Here is a 14,751-nt window from a genome sequence, read left to right as displayed (position 1 = left end):
GCTGCAGAGTCATCCTCCCGGCGATGAGGTCCAGTGCTGACGCTCCTTCCTTATTCGGTGCCATAAACATGCTTTATGGCACATTTACAACACCTAGTGCAGGGGATGGGGTCCAATGCTGCAGCTATAGGGACATAGGATTGGGCCCAACATTAAGTTACAGTATTAGGCTTCTCTTGCTGCAGAATTTGGGATTCCTGGACAGAGATAATTTGACATCACAAAAATAAAGCCCTTAACATCTTGACCCATTTCTACTATATACACACCTTGCTATGCTGCTGATGGCGCTACTAGGAGTCACCTTTGGCACTCTGTCCATACTGGCAGCAACTGTGGCAAGTTTTAAGGCGGTTGGCGATGGTGCTGAAGTCCTTGTATTGATATGTACATTGACTGGAGAAACAACACTGACATTGTTGAGGTGCACTGCGTTGGTGAGACAAGAATTGTTCATGGGAAGCGTCTGAGGGCTGTTTGTGCACAATGCTGGAATTAAGTGGTTTGTGGTGGTGTGGCCAACTGTCCTTACAAGTTGTACAGTTGAGATCCCTGGGCTAGATGATAAAGCCATGTTGGTGGAGTACAAAGTTTTTGATGTCGCTGTTAAAAACAAACACACACATTTAGTAAGATTTCAAACATGTTTCAGTATCGTTTTAGACCAGGGCTCTCCAAACCCAGGCCCATGGGCTAGATCCGGGATTTGGAAAAAGCCCTCCCTCCGCAAGCAAGGCTTATCATGCCTTCATGATTAGTTTGAAAGAAACCTGATGCCATCATGGAATGGTAAGCACCACTTGGAATGGGAAGGACGTTTTTGGGGACAATTGAAAACATACTAAAAAGTAGGTCTATGAAAATAACTAGGACTTAATCGTTAGGACTTTTTCTCTACAGGACAAGATCCAGCAAGCTAAATTATTACATGTAAATTCCCTTTCTTCAACAATAACAATATGAGAATATCTTACAACACAATTGAAAACTATATGCAAGACAAAACAGCAGAAGAGCAGCATTAAAACCATCATAACAATGCTAAGTGGAGAAATAAAAAGACTTCACTCCAAAAGGACATCTGAATACGAGTCAGGCAAACCTCCCTGGTCATTTCACAACCTGCAGGTATATGAAAAGATTTGTACATGCTCTGCAGGACCTTTGGAGGAGCTGTTGGTAATAAAAAGCACTACTGGGCATGCAGAGGCAGCCATGCACTGCTCTGTGATCATGGCTTAAAATAAATTTAAAGACAAGAGAATGACCTTGTCCTATAATTGGTTGCTCAAGCATCTTTACTCACAACTACACATTTATTTCCTAGATTTCCTTCCTTTTTCTTCCTATGAAGCACTTTTCTGTATTGATTTCACCAATTCAATGGCCAAAAACTATGAGCACAATAAAAACTATGAGCACAAAAAAACTATGAGCACAAAATGAGCACAAAAAACACATCCATACCTGAAGGCTGAACAACACCATTGATATTGTGGCTGGTGCTCTGTTCCTTTGTTACCTCACTGCGACTGGGAGCAGGTGCACTCACCACTGCAGATGCAGCAAAATGGGCGCTGGCCGAGTCAAGCGTTTTTGACATGCAGTCAGAGGTGCTTGAGCCCTGAGGAAGCAGGCACAACAGTTATACAGGCGAATAAGACAAGATTATATCCAGGGTCAAGAGTCACAAAAATTTATTTATTTATTCAATTCTTGTCTCTCTTTTCTCCCAAAGAAGCTTTGTAACAGACAACTAGAAATACATACACCTAATTAAATACAATAGTTGATAATCAATAATAAAAACACAAATAAAACCAGAAAGTATCAAAACTATCATGCTAACATCAGAAGGCTTGTTGAAAAAGCAGTATCTTTTAGACCTCAGCAGAAGGCTTCTAAGAGGCAGCTGATCTTAAACCAAAATGATCTATGGCCTCTGCCACTATCCTTTACCACATTCACCCCAAAAAGTGGTCCTCAGGTTTAGAAAGAGCTCTTTCCGATTACTGTTTCCATGGCCACCCCAAACAGTAACTGTTCCTGCTGTATCAGAAACTATTTGCTAAGAAGAAGCCTTCGATCACAGCCACCAATATGATTATAAAAAATTTCGACCAGAACAGAACTCCAATATATATCTAAGGAGATTCTAACTTCCAAAGAAAAAAACTTATACAAATAAAATACTGAATACACTGAGGTAGTATGGCCAGATTAATCAATCCTGCTTATCAAATTCTATATATCATTCTCATCTTCTGAATTCTAAATTATTTTAACTGCTGCATATAAACTTTTTGAATTGTATATTGAGAACTTCCCAGAATAATTTTTAACTGAAAGTTAAGGGTTAGATTTGATGTTTTTGTCCCATGAACAAAAGGAGCTTGGAAGCCTCCTTACTTCACAAACAAAATCTTGTATCCAACCCAAGAGACTTAGGGCGCAAACCAAACCTGCGCTGAAGCAGGAAAGCCAGGAGGCTTGTGCTGCATCCAACACAGGTTTGTTGGCTGCAGCGGCTCAGCCAGGGGCAAGGGGAAGCTCTTCCCTTTACCCCTGGGTTAGGGCTGCTCGCCCGAGGAGAGCGAAGCGCCTTGAAGCCGCTCCGTTCTCCGTGGGGACGGGGGTTAGGATCCAGCATAACTGCCGGGTCCCAGCTCCACCCGGCTCCCCACGCGCCTGCCCCCGGGAGGAGCGCCCTTGGGAGCGCCGACACAAGCAGCAGCGAGGAAGCCACCGTGGAGGCTTCTACTGGCCTCCACACATCAGCACATCTATATGCACCGATGCAGCTTCCTCCCACGGAGGCGCAAACGTGCTTTACGGCCCTCCTATGCTTATTTGTATAAGTTTCTTTTCTTTGGAAGGGACTTGAGCCAGCATAAGGTGCACTTAGGATTGCGCCTCCGGTATTACTTGTATTAACTGGCAAAAGGCAGATTTTTCTAACAATAGATTTTAAAAGGTATTTTTTAAAAAGATTCATATAAACAAAGTCTCCACTTAGGGTATAAGCAATTAAGCACTGCTTCTATCCAGTCTTTATTAGTTTCAATTGGATACTGTTTGTTGAACTTTATCTTTAAATTATTAGTTTATTCAACAGTGAACAATGTCGTTATTTCTGCTCTCTCTATACTTTCACTCACCAAGACACAGAACTGTGAACATCACTCATACTTCTTTATAATGCTTGAAGTGCAAATTGTGGAGCAATACAGTATTTAGGAAGGAAATGCCTATATTTACTATAAAAGTTTGGAAAGCCAACATGTCTAATATAAGAGTGAAAAGTTAAATAAAGCAAGATTCTACAAAGAAAAAAGCAATGTAGTGCTTAGGATGCAGAAATATACTGAATCTTTTCCCTGAACTATTTTTCTACTACTGTACTGCTGAAATGCAATGAAACCGACAAATAAGCAGTCATAGTGAAAGTGGTTGCACAAAAGCAGAAATTATTCAGAAACATACTGCTAATTGAATGAGACATTGCAAATATGGACAGCCATCAATATTCAACCAGCATGACTATGACAGCCTTTTTCCTGTCACAATAACTGGAATTACTATTTTCCTCATATAATCTATGACTGTTAAATTCATAGATTATTTTGATACTTGAAGGATGGCGAATTTGGGGCAGGTCACGTAGACAAAAGACTGGGCTATGTGACCTAGATTTAAGGGAACACTCTTAATTCCTCAAACCCATGGATTCTCAAGTCAAAGAAACAAATAAGGTTCATGAAAAAGTGCTGCTGGCTCTAGAATTATGCTTCTGATGTACAAAACACATTTTTCAGAAGGGTGAATTACCTGTGCTTTTGGATGCGACTGTTGGGAGGAATGCTGAGATTGCTGTTTCTGCTGGAGCTGAGCAAGCTGCTGCCTTTGCATTTGAACTAACTGCTGTTGATGTGTTTGAAATTGTTCTTCTGTAATACCCCCCGTTACTGAAGAAAAGAAGATGACTGTGTTAAATATACCCTTGCACTGGTTGAAGCGCAATTGCGTCGGCACAAAAATGCTTTACAACATTTTCGTGACAACACTGGGCCAGCACAAGGGACTTGTGCCAACCCAACTGCACCTTAGGATTGTGGCCTTAATGATATATTTATAAACATTTGTATCTCTTGCAGAAAACTTTGGTACTACATACAGGGTGACCAGATGTACTCTTTTTCCATTACATGTACTCTTTTTTAGCCTTGTGTCCTGGAAAAGAACTTAAATGTTCTCCTTTTCCCTGTGAGCAGGCCCTGCAGGCAGTGCATAACCTTCTAGTAATCAATTATATGTAATATAGTTGTAAATGTAATAATAATTAATATAGCGTTTAAATTAAATTAACCACATGAAATCAATATGAGTGTTTTTAGCGTTTATTTTTGATGTCCTACATTTTTCTTAGATGTCTTACATTTTGTGGTGCCTTGCCCTGCCCTCTTGTAGTTATAACATCTGGTCATCCTGACTACATACAAAATGCTTTTTGATAACCAAATTATCACTTTTTTAATAATCTAGAGGAGAAGGCAAATTCGACAAATGCAAGGCAGGCTTATTAACCATCAGGTTTTCAAATTTTCTAGATAGGCAAAAAATGGCCACAAGTTTATTACCATTCTTCATTATCCTGAATAGCAAACTGCTCTTTTTTCAGCACCATAACTGTAATGCAATCTGAACCAAGAAAATAAATCCCCAAGGAGCTTAAAGGAGGAAAAATGAACTTTTAAAAAATTGTTTAGGCAATTATTGTGCTTCAAGGTAAGTTTGCTGTTATAGTGATATCTTTGGAGAGGTTAGAGACTTCCTCAACAATATAATACTCATCCTTGTTCTGTCCCATAGTTGACAATGTTTCAACATTTTGGAAACTAGCACCTGAATGTTTGACATCTCTGCAGACAGCTGAAGAAAATATTTAAAATGCCTAAATACCAGTAGGTCACTTTTAGGAGCAGAGACTAGGTACCTGGAATTTTTCCTGCCCTTGTCAGCACTGCATTATGAAATAATCATTTCTTGCAGGGGCTTCCTGTTCAAAGAGGAAAAGTCAATTTGCTTTTATTTAACCCAGTGTTTCTCAAACTGTGGGTCAGGACCCACTGGGTGGGTCGCAAGCCAATTCAGGTGGGTCCCCATTCATTTTGATATTTTATTTTTAATATATTAGACTTGATGTTCTTATGGTATGTGACTGCATTTGGGGAAATGTTTTAGATCTGTACTTTGAACATGCTACAATGTATATGCTTTTAACAATGACAGGCAATGGAACTTAAGTCCTGGGTAAGTGTGCGTAGGATTGCAGCCTAGGATTGTTAAAATTTTCCTGCTTGATGATGTCACTTCACTGGGGTGATGTCACTTCAGTGGGTCCCAGTGCTAAATGTGTGAGAACCACTGATTTAATCTATACCTAAATTATATGACTATCAACCAGATTATGCTGTAATGCCATCATTCTAGAATCTGTCTAGTTTTACAAGCATAACAGTCTCTACTTCTCCACTCAGTGCTACAGATTAAGGAAGATGCTTTTCATTTAAAAAAAGAAAAATGCCAGAACATGCATCTCTTGTTTTAGGAGAGGTATATGATCTCAAGATCATCACATTCTGGGTTCTGAGCTGTCTGACACAGAACAGGAGAGGGAGCCTGGGGTGGTGGTGAACAGCTCAATAAAAGTGTTGACCCAATGTGCGGCAGCGGTTAAGAAGGCCAATTCTATGTTCGGGATCATTAGAAAAGGTACTGAGAATAAAACGGCTAATATTATAATGCTGTTGTGCAAATCAATGGTAAGGCCACACCTGGAGTATTGCATCCAGTTCTGGTTGCCACATCTCAAAAAGGATATAGTGGAAATGGAAAAGGTGCAAAAGAGAGTGACTAAGGACGCAATCCTAACCCCTTATGTCAGTGCTTTCTAGCACTGGCATAGTGGTACCAATGGGACATATGCTGCATCCTGCAGTTGGGTGTCACTCACGGAGGTCTCCTCAAAGTCAGGGAATGTTTGCTCCCTTACCTCGGAGCTTCATTGCCCTTATGTCAGTGCTGGAAACTGCTGGAAAGCACTGACATAAGGGGTTAGGATTGCTGGGCTGGGGCACCTTCCTTATGAGGAAAGGCTATAGTGTTTGGGGCTCTTCAGTCTGGAAAAAAGGTGCCTGAGGGGGTACATGATTGAGACATACAAAATTATGCACGGGAAGGACAGAGGATAGAGAGATGTTCTTTTCCCTCTCACACAATACCAGAACCAGGGGACATCCACTAAAATTGAGTGTTGGGAGAGTTAGGACAGACAAAAGAAAATACTTCTTAACTTAGTGTGTAGTTAGTCCATGGAACTCCTTGCCACAAGATGTGGTGATGGCATCTTGCCTAGATGCCTTTAAAAGAGGATTGGACAAATTTCTGAAAGAAAAGCCCATCACGAGTTACAAGCCATGATGTGTATGCGCAACCTCCTGATTTTAGAAATGGACTACGTCAGAACGCCAGATGCAAAGGAGGGCACCAGGATACTGGTCTCTTGTTGTCTTGTGTGCTCCCTGGGGCATTTGGTGGGCCACTGTGAGATACAGGAAGCTGGACTAGATGGGCCTATGGCCTGATCCAGAGGGGCTGTTATGTTCTTATACATATCTCAAAAACGTGTAAATTAAAAATATTTTAAACATAAGAACGTACGTAAATGATACAAGATAGGACAGAGGTTCTCAAACTGGGTGTTGTGGTGCCCTGGGGTGTTGGCAATGCATTCCTGGAGGCAACATGGGACGCGCGCTGGTTGAGTCACAGCACAAGTGGAACAGAACAGAACAGATCACTGCATGGAGGTTCAGAGCAGTAGACTGGGGTCTCTGCAGAGCTGCAGAAGAGCCCAATCGCCCTCCCTGGACCATTTTACATGATTTTTGAGGCCTTTTTTCCAGTGGCACTGACATCATCTCGTCAGTGTGTCATCATATGCTTCCAGGTCCAGAGTTCAATGAGGACGTCACTATCTGACTAAGTTTGGGAAGCGCTGGGTTAGAGAAACAGTCATATAACACTTGTGCTGAGAATGTCTGTTCAGCCAAGATGGCGTAGGACAGCAGTTCCCAAACTGTGAGCCATGCTTCCTTGGGGAGTTGCAGAAACCAGACAGGGGAGCAGTGAAAAACCCACCACCCTATACAATGTCTTGGATTGTAGCCCTAATGGGAATCCGTGGCCAGCCCAGTAGGTCAAGGGAGTCACCAGACAAAAAAAAGTTTGGGAATCACTGGCGTAGGGAGAGGATTGAGGAGGGAGGCAGGTGGGAGAGTGAGGCTACAGATGTCGATGGTTGACAAAGCAACAATGCCACCTACGGAAACTGAGAAAGTGGTAAGCGGCAGCTCTGTGAACTCCATCACACACTTGGCATACAACTATGCTATGGGAGTGTGCAGGAAGGCTGACTGCATTATTTTGAAACTTTGCCCACGCAAATTAGGTTCCAATATTAATAAAGTAATGGAGATTATTTATGCCAAATAAGAGAACAATTACAAAGTGAATATATTGTGCCTTCTAGCATCAAAATGTTAAATTGTGAGAGCCAGGATGGTGCAGTGGTTTGGAAGTTGGATTTAGACCTGGAAGATCCAGGTTCAAATCTCCACTCAGCCATGCAGCTTCCTGGGTTAGTCACTATCTCTCACCTTCACCTACCTCCAAGGATTGCTGTAAAGGCAAAGGGAACTATGTATACCACCCTGAGCTTCTTGGAGGAAAGGCAGTATAACATGTGAAAAAAAAAAAAGCCAAGATCCAAGCTTCTGTTTTGCATTATGTAGACAAGGGCTGAGTAATGCTTTCTTACAACATTAGATCCACTAGATGTCAAAAGCACATTCAATTATAATAGTCAGATGTATGTGTATATAGAGCATATCCATATTCATGATGCTTTACAGAGAGTGAAAAGCAAGTCCCTGGCCTGAGGAGCTTACAGTCTAGGAACTGACAAAAGGGATTCAACAGAGGAAGGAAAAGGTGGAGGGGGAGACAGAAGTAAACAAGAAAGTATGTGCACTTATATCAGCTTCGAGTACTTAGACTTAGTGCTACTGTTTTTAAAACAAACACAAGCAAAACTGAAATATGTGGAATTCATCAGGTCTCCAGAACATATCCCAGTGATAAGAACTGTCCATCAAGTGAATTATTATAATATTAAGCAATTAGTATTTCATATTGTTTCACCAACCATAATAAGACAACTTGAACCACCACCACCTGTGCAAATTTTGAACTAATCAGGTATTTTCAGACTGCTATATCCAAAATCAGGATAGGAGACTCCCTGAATTTCTACTGCATATGCAAGTGTACAGCACTGTACGTACATTGATGGAAACTAAAGCAAGCCCGGTGGAACCCCACACATTTGAAACAGAAAGAATTACACTACCAGAGCATACTGAACACCATTTTAAAATCTAGAGACAATTCTGGGTATAAGAAAATGCAGCAGATGAATGCAAATGAATATCAAATTTCTTGAATGATGCACAACTCATACACAAACAACTGTTACTTGCCCTGGAATACTGGCTATATCCAAGGTTGACCCACTAACCATCATCATTCCACAGATAACACCATAATTATACATGAAAAATTTACTATATTCTGGTTAAGTAATACTGCTGAGGAGGAGAAAAAAGAGGTCTTTTTTTATAGTCACTGTTATACTATCTTCTGCTAGGCAGCTTGATATTATACACATTGTATTCAGTAAGAAGTCCAAGTGTGTTCATTGAGGCTTACTAAAATGCTTACTTAGTGCTAAGCACTAAGTGCTCAATACTTTCAGTATTAATGTTCAATACTTTTTCCTACGTCTACCACTATAAGTAAGCAATGTTAATTCCCTTAATTTCTGATAGGTTATCAAATATTAATATATGAAGTTTGGTAGAATTACATGTAAGGAAATACATACATAAAGAATCTGCACACATATGGAAAAAAATCACAATGATGAGCCACATAAATCTTAATAGAGTCTTCAGCTAAACCCTGAGTGACAAACTAGAAATATGCATTTCATGTTCAATATTGCAAATCCTTGCCTACCTGATATACCATTCTTGCTGGTGTTCAATAAAGCTACAGATGGTGCAGAGACTCTTTTATTATTCACAGCCTGCCCTGGTTTCCTTGAGGTACATTCTTCACTATCACTGTCCTGTAAGTTTAGTAGCCTTGGCTGGAAACACTGCAGTCGACATGATCGGATATTGCTTAGTATTTCAGAAAGGGAAAGTCTATTTTCACAATGTTTACTGGAAGCATTGGTCCGTGAAAAATTAGAAGAAAAGTCTACATTTTGGGAAGAGCTTGAGCAACTGTTTAGCATATCAGGATCAATCTGTTTCAGGACGGGATCATGTTCTGTGGCTATCCGATCCATCAATACCCTGTTTTTTGAAAAAAGAAAGCATTAATTTATCTGCAATATCTTTGGGTTTTAACTTCCATAACAAGTGGCTTGCAAAATGATAAGAGGGTTTCTTTACCTTCCACCCCTGCCAATTCGTCTTCTTGCAAATCCTATACATCTTCTTGGAACAGTAAGTGTTGTAAGGCAATGCCTATACCTCAGCTTATCCAAGTCTACTAGTTCTGAATTCTCATGTGAATAATTAGCTTGGTCAAAACGAGCCTGCGGAGAGGATAATAGGTTTTGCAATTGTATTATTCTGAATATTACACTGTTACAAAAGTAATGCATATTACAATATTATACATATTACATTTGGAGTAAAATAATAGCCTGCATAGAACTGTTAAGAAAAGTTAACAACACTATTTTGGTTGCAAAAAGCAGACAACTTACACAAAAGGATCAAAGAATAGAAACAAACACCTATCTTCTGAATCAAAAGAATTAGACAGATAAAGAAGCAAGTATAATAAAAGCAAAGGATTCTTACAGCATAATACTGGCATCCTGCTCTTCTTCTGAATGCACATGCTCCATCAGGATCATTTTCTTCTTCTGGTTCTGACACTGGTGAGGGTACCTGGTAGCCAAATAAGTTTGGATTAATACGTACAACTATGCTAACTTATTATAGTTGATGAGTACTCTCATCCTTCAGTTTTATCACTTTACATAAACTAATTCTGTGAGTTCAAGTGGGTTTGTAGACTCATTTTCCTCTAACATCAATCTCCCATCCAGCAGGGCGAATTGTTTTTTAAACACACCTTGCAAGCAGTTTGTGATATGGTGGGTAGTCAGCTGTTCAAATTTAAAACTAAACATTTAATTGAGGCTTGCATAAGTCCTCTAACAGACATAAGCAGCTCTTTACCCAAGCAATTTTTTAGTCTACAGCAGCAGTCCCCAAACTTTCCAGTAGTTTGGCCTGCTATAAGCCCTTGCAGGAGGGGGGATGTAGGTGGAAAAAGCGCTTTTAAAAAATGTTTACTGGAGGGCAGCGCCAGCCCTCCAGAGGGTGCTGGGAGCCTGTAGTCCCCTCCAGTGGGGCCTGCCCACACTGCTGCCATTGCCCCTCTTAAGAAGGTAATGACAGGGCTTCCCTGACTGGGGTGTCATGATGCCTAGTCAATAGTCAAAAAGTTAGTATAATAGTCAAAAAGTTAGTCAAAAGGAAAAAGTTAAACAGTTAAATCTGATTTTTAAAATATCAATTTCAATGAAAAGATTTTCAATTTTATACAATCTCTCTCTTCAACTTTGTAAAAAATAAGCCAGATATCTTCCTGTTACATGTACATAAAGACTTGCATTACAACTTGGTTACTTTGCATTACCTGTGGGAATTCATCTTCATCTGAACTGTGGAAGTCATATTGTTTAATATCACTTTTACTGATCACAGGCAAAGGCTCAGTAGTTGGCTGCTGAGGATTTATTACACTCTCAGTTTTAGGCTTCTTTGGATACTTCTTCTTTTGACGGACAACATCAGATACTTCTTCTTTTAGAGATGAATGGTGAGCATGCTGTTTGTATACAATAAATTTTGGACAACCCCCCCCAAACATTTTGTTAATAAATGCTCTATTTTTATCAGATAGTTGAATAGCTAATGTTGTTTGTCGCACCCTCCCCATTAAGACTATGATACACCTCTGCTCCTGAACACGTTGCTGAATAATGGAGGTTACGTAGATCTGAATTAGTATCACTCACAGAATTTAATATTCAACAAATTTTACATATTATATCCAGTAACCTTTTCTGTATCCTGCACTAAGATTTTAAAGTACTCAGTGCATAGGCACCCCTCCTTCATATCTGTGGATCCAGTATCCACAGATTATCCGCAGTACAAAAGTCCACCCATCACGCAAACGATTATCTGCTTCTGATCACAGCCTTCCTGTCGCTGTTCCTGGGTCTCGCTGGCTCTGTACTGACTGCAAAATGGAAGCAAGGCAGAGGGCTGAAAACACCACAACACTTATCACAGAGTTCAAAGAGCTTAGTGTTGCACTGTTTTCAGCCCTCTGCCTTGCTTCCTGTGAGTGCCAAGTGCTTCCATTTTGCTGTCAGCAAAGAGCCAATGAGATCCAGGAACAGCGACAGGAAGGCTGCAATTGCAAGCAGATAAGTCATTACTTCAATGGGGGAATTTTTTAACTGCTTTTTGTAAGCAGTTTCCTCTTATCCGTGGTTTCCATATCCATGAAGAAAGAGGTGGGGAACGTATCCCCTGGCAAAACAGGGGGACCCCTGCATTTCTAAAAAGCTGATACACTGTTTATTTGCCTGCTCAAATAAAGTTTAAATTTCAATTTAATTTAAGATGCACTTACTGGGAAAATTGGGGATTTCCCCAAAAATTCATTACAACCATATACAAGTAAAGGAAAACTAACGCAATGGTATAAATTTGTCAATTGATGTTATTAGAGAACAAGGGAAGCACCATCAGACATATTTGGTGCTTACAATGAAATAACCACTAGATGTCATCCAAGTACAAAAGGGAAACATTTTGAATGAAAGGTACCTCTCCTGGTTTAAAATATTGAATTTATTGCCAAGCCTCAAAGTTTAGCATACATGAGTCTTTCTAAATGCCAACTAGCTTGCTTCGGTTGGAATACTGAACTATTTTCATTGAATAAAATCAATAGCATTAGCTAAAAATAAACTAACATTTATTTAATATGTTGATTATTTTATAAAATGATTAGCAGTTATTTTTATGTTCTGGATTATTTAGAAAGCTTTCAGTTCGGTCCCTTATACAACTAGAAACCTAGTCTTTTCTAACTATTGAATAATCTGAAAGGCATTGTAATCCCAGACATTTAAAGAGCTAAAACCAAAATCAGAAAATTAACCGACAACATTTATATGTATTTTCAGTTTAGATAATTATTTTTGTGCTTTATTTTCACCAAGATAAAAACAGAGACAACAAATGTATTACTGAATAGACATGAGAAATTCTTGCTTTTTACACTGCATAGCACTGGCTAATTAAGAAAAATTGCAATGCAAGACCTTTACCTTAACTTTACATTCTTGAACTTTATGGTGATTTCCATTATGAAGAGCTGGAATGACATTCATCTCTTTTTCAGTTGTATTAAGCTTAACTTCATTAAGTATTTCACCTCCATAATCACCCAAATGGTATCTTAAAGAAGAATTAACAATAACTGATATTGTAAAATCTTGTTTGTATATATATCATTACAGAAACCTGTCAAGGTAAGTTACCATGATTCCCAATTTTGCAAATGGAGAAAAGAGAATGAGAATGAATTGCATGCTTATGGCCACCCAGTGAATCTATGACTGATATGATGTCAGGACTACTAAATCCAAAGGCAACATTCATTACATACTATACTTGCTAATAAAAGACATTACACATTTCAACTACAACATTGATTGGAATACAAAATGAAGCTTTGATGCTTAGTTTGGATGAAAATTTTACCTTTTTTCCACAACCTCCAAGGTCAAATGTAACAGCTCTCGTTTTGTTTTCTCTCGTCTCTTAATCATCTCCAAGATGGTTATGGCTCTGCTGAATTCCCTTCTTAATTTCAGCATCTTCTCATAAGAGGCTTCATCATTCTTTCGGTTCTGTTAGAATCAAATATGAGGATAAAAGGTATATCCATTCAGTAGATATAAACATAATTAAATAAGTGCACTACGGGCTGGTATGTAGACTTTAACCATGAATATTCAGTGAATAAACATTTTAGAAGAGAACAAATATTTGGTGAGTTAAACTTACTCAAAGCATAGAAATTTTTTGGAAGTTCTTCCGAAACAAAACAAATTTATTTAGTCTGGACATGTTCATGAAATCAATGAATGTCCACTTTTTAAGGCAAAATATACTGCCTTCCATAGAATGATGAAAAGATAAAGAATCCTGTGCATTAACAAAAAAGGGGGTTGTGGAGAGGAGTGAATGAGCATGCAGTTACAGAATACAGATGTCCCCCCATATCTGAGAGGGATCCGTTCCAGGGCCCCTTTGCAGATACAGAAAACATGGAACTCTATCTCCAAGCTCCCTTCGCGCCCATTAGCGTTGTTTAAAAGCTTACCAGGGTGAAGTATTTTACAGGTCACTATAAGCTTGCAAGCTTATCGCATGTGCAGGCAGGCTGCCAGTAACCTGAATGTTTGAAGAATTAGCTTCCTACTTCCTGTTAACCTTCAATCTAGTCTCTTCAAGCATTCATGCTGCTAGGAGCCTGCCTGCACACACTTTAATACTGCAAGCTTATGCCAACCTGTAAAAGCAAGGAACACTTCACAGAGATAAGCCTTTAAACTATGCTAAGGGGGATGGGGGGCCTGGATCTGCAGATAACTGCAGTATCCATGAATACTTAACCCACAGATATGGGGGGTACCTATATACACGCATGCAGCACTTTAGTGGGCTTTTGTCTTCAAAATTTCATATTACAGAAATCTCATTTGTCTACAGCTGCAAACAGAGCCCCATGGCACTTGAGAGACTAACACAACCCTTCCTCTGCAATTCACAGAAAGTTGGCCCTTTCTGTGACAACCTAACAATCTGCCGAGAGGCATTTTAATGTAACTGACAACCCAATTGCAACCTTTACCAGCACTGGCGCAGTAGTTCCAGTGCTGGTGCTAGCCATCACAATCACGCCATAAAGCATGTTTGCAACTACTTATGAGAAGAAAGCACTGGCGGAAAGTGCTGTATCCAGCGTGACGCCCACTGGAGCAGGTAGGTGCTACTCTGGGTGGCAAGAGGGTGGAACTGAGATGGGGAGAGCGCGTTTTGGGGCGGGGAGAGGAAGGGGACAGTTCAGGCCCAGGAGGGTGTTGGGGGCTGTGGAGCAGGCCTCTGCCATATCCTAACCTCCATACTTGGTCTGAAAGCCCTACATGGGGCTACTCAGACTAGTGTCAGCAATTTTGCTAGCGCAAGTCCAAGCAGCCCCGATGGGCAGGGTGGAGCTCGACACGAGGTGAGGGAGCAAGCTTGCTCACTTTTAACATTGGATACAGCTAGGCCATGAACTCTGCTGCATCAGCACTGAATAGAATTGGGCTGTTGAGTTTTTTTAAATACAGGCTGAGTCTCGGTATTCACAAGGGTTCCGTTCCCAGAACTTACATGGATGGCAAAAATTGCATGAAAGCAAATCTATTTAAAAAACAATGTGCTCAGGGGGAAGGAAGGGGTTGCTTGCCTT

At 40.0% G+C, this 14,751-nt stretch overlaps 1 protein-coding gene across 1 annotated transcript in view; it reads right to left on the bottom strand.

Moving 5' to 3' along the window:
• EPC2 (enhancer of polycomb homolog 2) overlaps positions 1-14,751 on the bottom strand; it is a 54,097-nt gene that overhangs the window by 4,015 nt on the left and 35,331 nt on the right. Inside the window, exons 5-13 of the mRNA XM_066611949.1 lie at positions 12,993-13,141; positions 12,557-12,686; positions 10,846-11,037; positions 9,999-10,088; positions 9,582-9,727; positions 9,139-9,482; positions 3,829-3,965; positions 1,468-1,624; positions 270-603 (exon numbers count right to left, since the gene is read on the bottom strand). Coding sequence (XP_066468046.1) covers positions 270-603; positions 1,468-1,624; positions 3,829-3,965; positions 9,139-9,482; positions 9,582-9,727; positions 9,999-10,088; positions 10,846-11,037; positions 12,557-12,686; positions 12,993-13,141 — 1,679 coding nt within the window. The remainder of the gene's footprint in view (positions 1-269; positions 604-1,467; positions 1,625-3,828; positions 3,966-9,138; positions 9,483-9,581; positions 9,728-9,998; positions 10,089-10,845; positions 11,038-12,556; positions 12,687-12,992; positions 13,142-14,751) is intronic.

The sequence above is a fragment of the Tiliqua scincoides genome, chromosome 1 (genome assembly GCF_035046505.1).
Source record: "Tiliqua scincoides isolate rTilSci1 chromosome 1, rTilSci1.hap2, whole genome shotgun sequence".
Classification (NCBI taxonomy): Eukaryota; Metazoa; Chordata; class Lepidosauria; order Squamata; family Scincidae; genus Tiliqua; species Tiliqua scincoides.
This window is presented reverse-complemented; position numbering and strand designations above follow the sequence as displayed.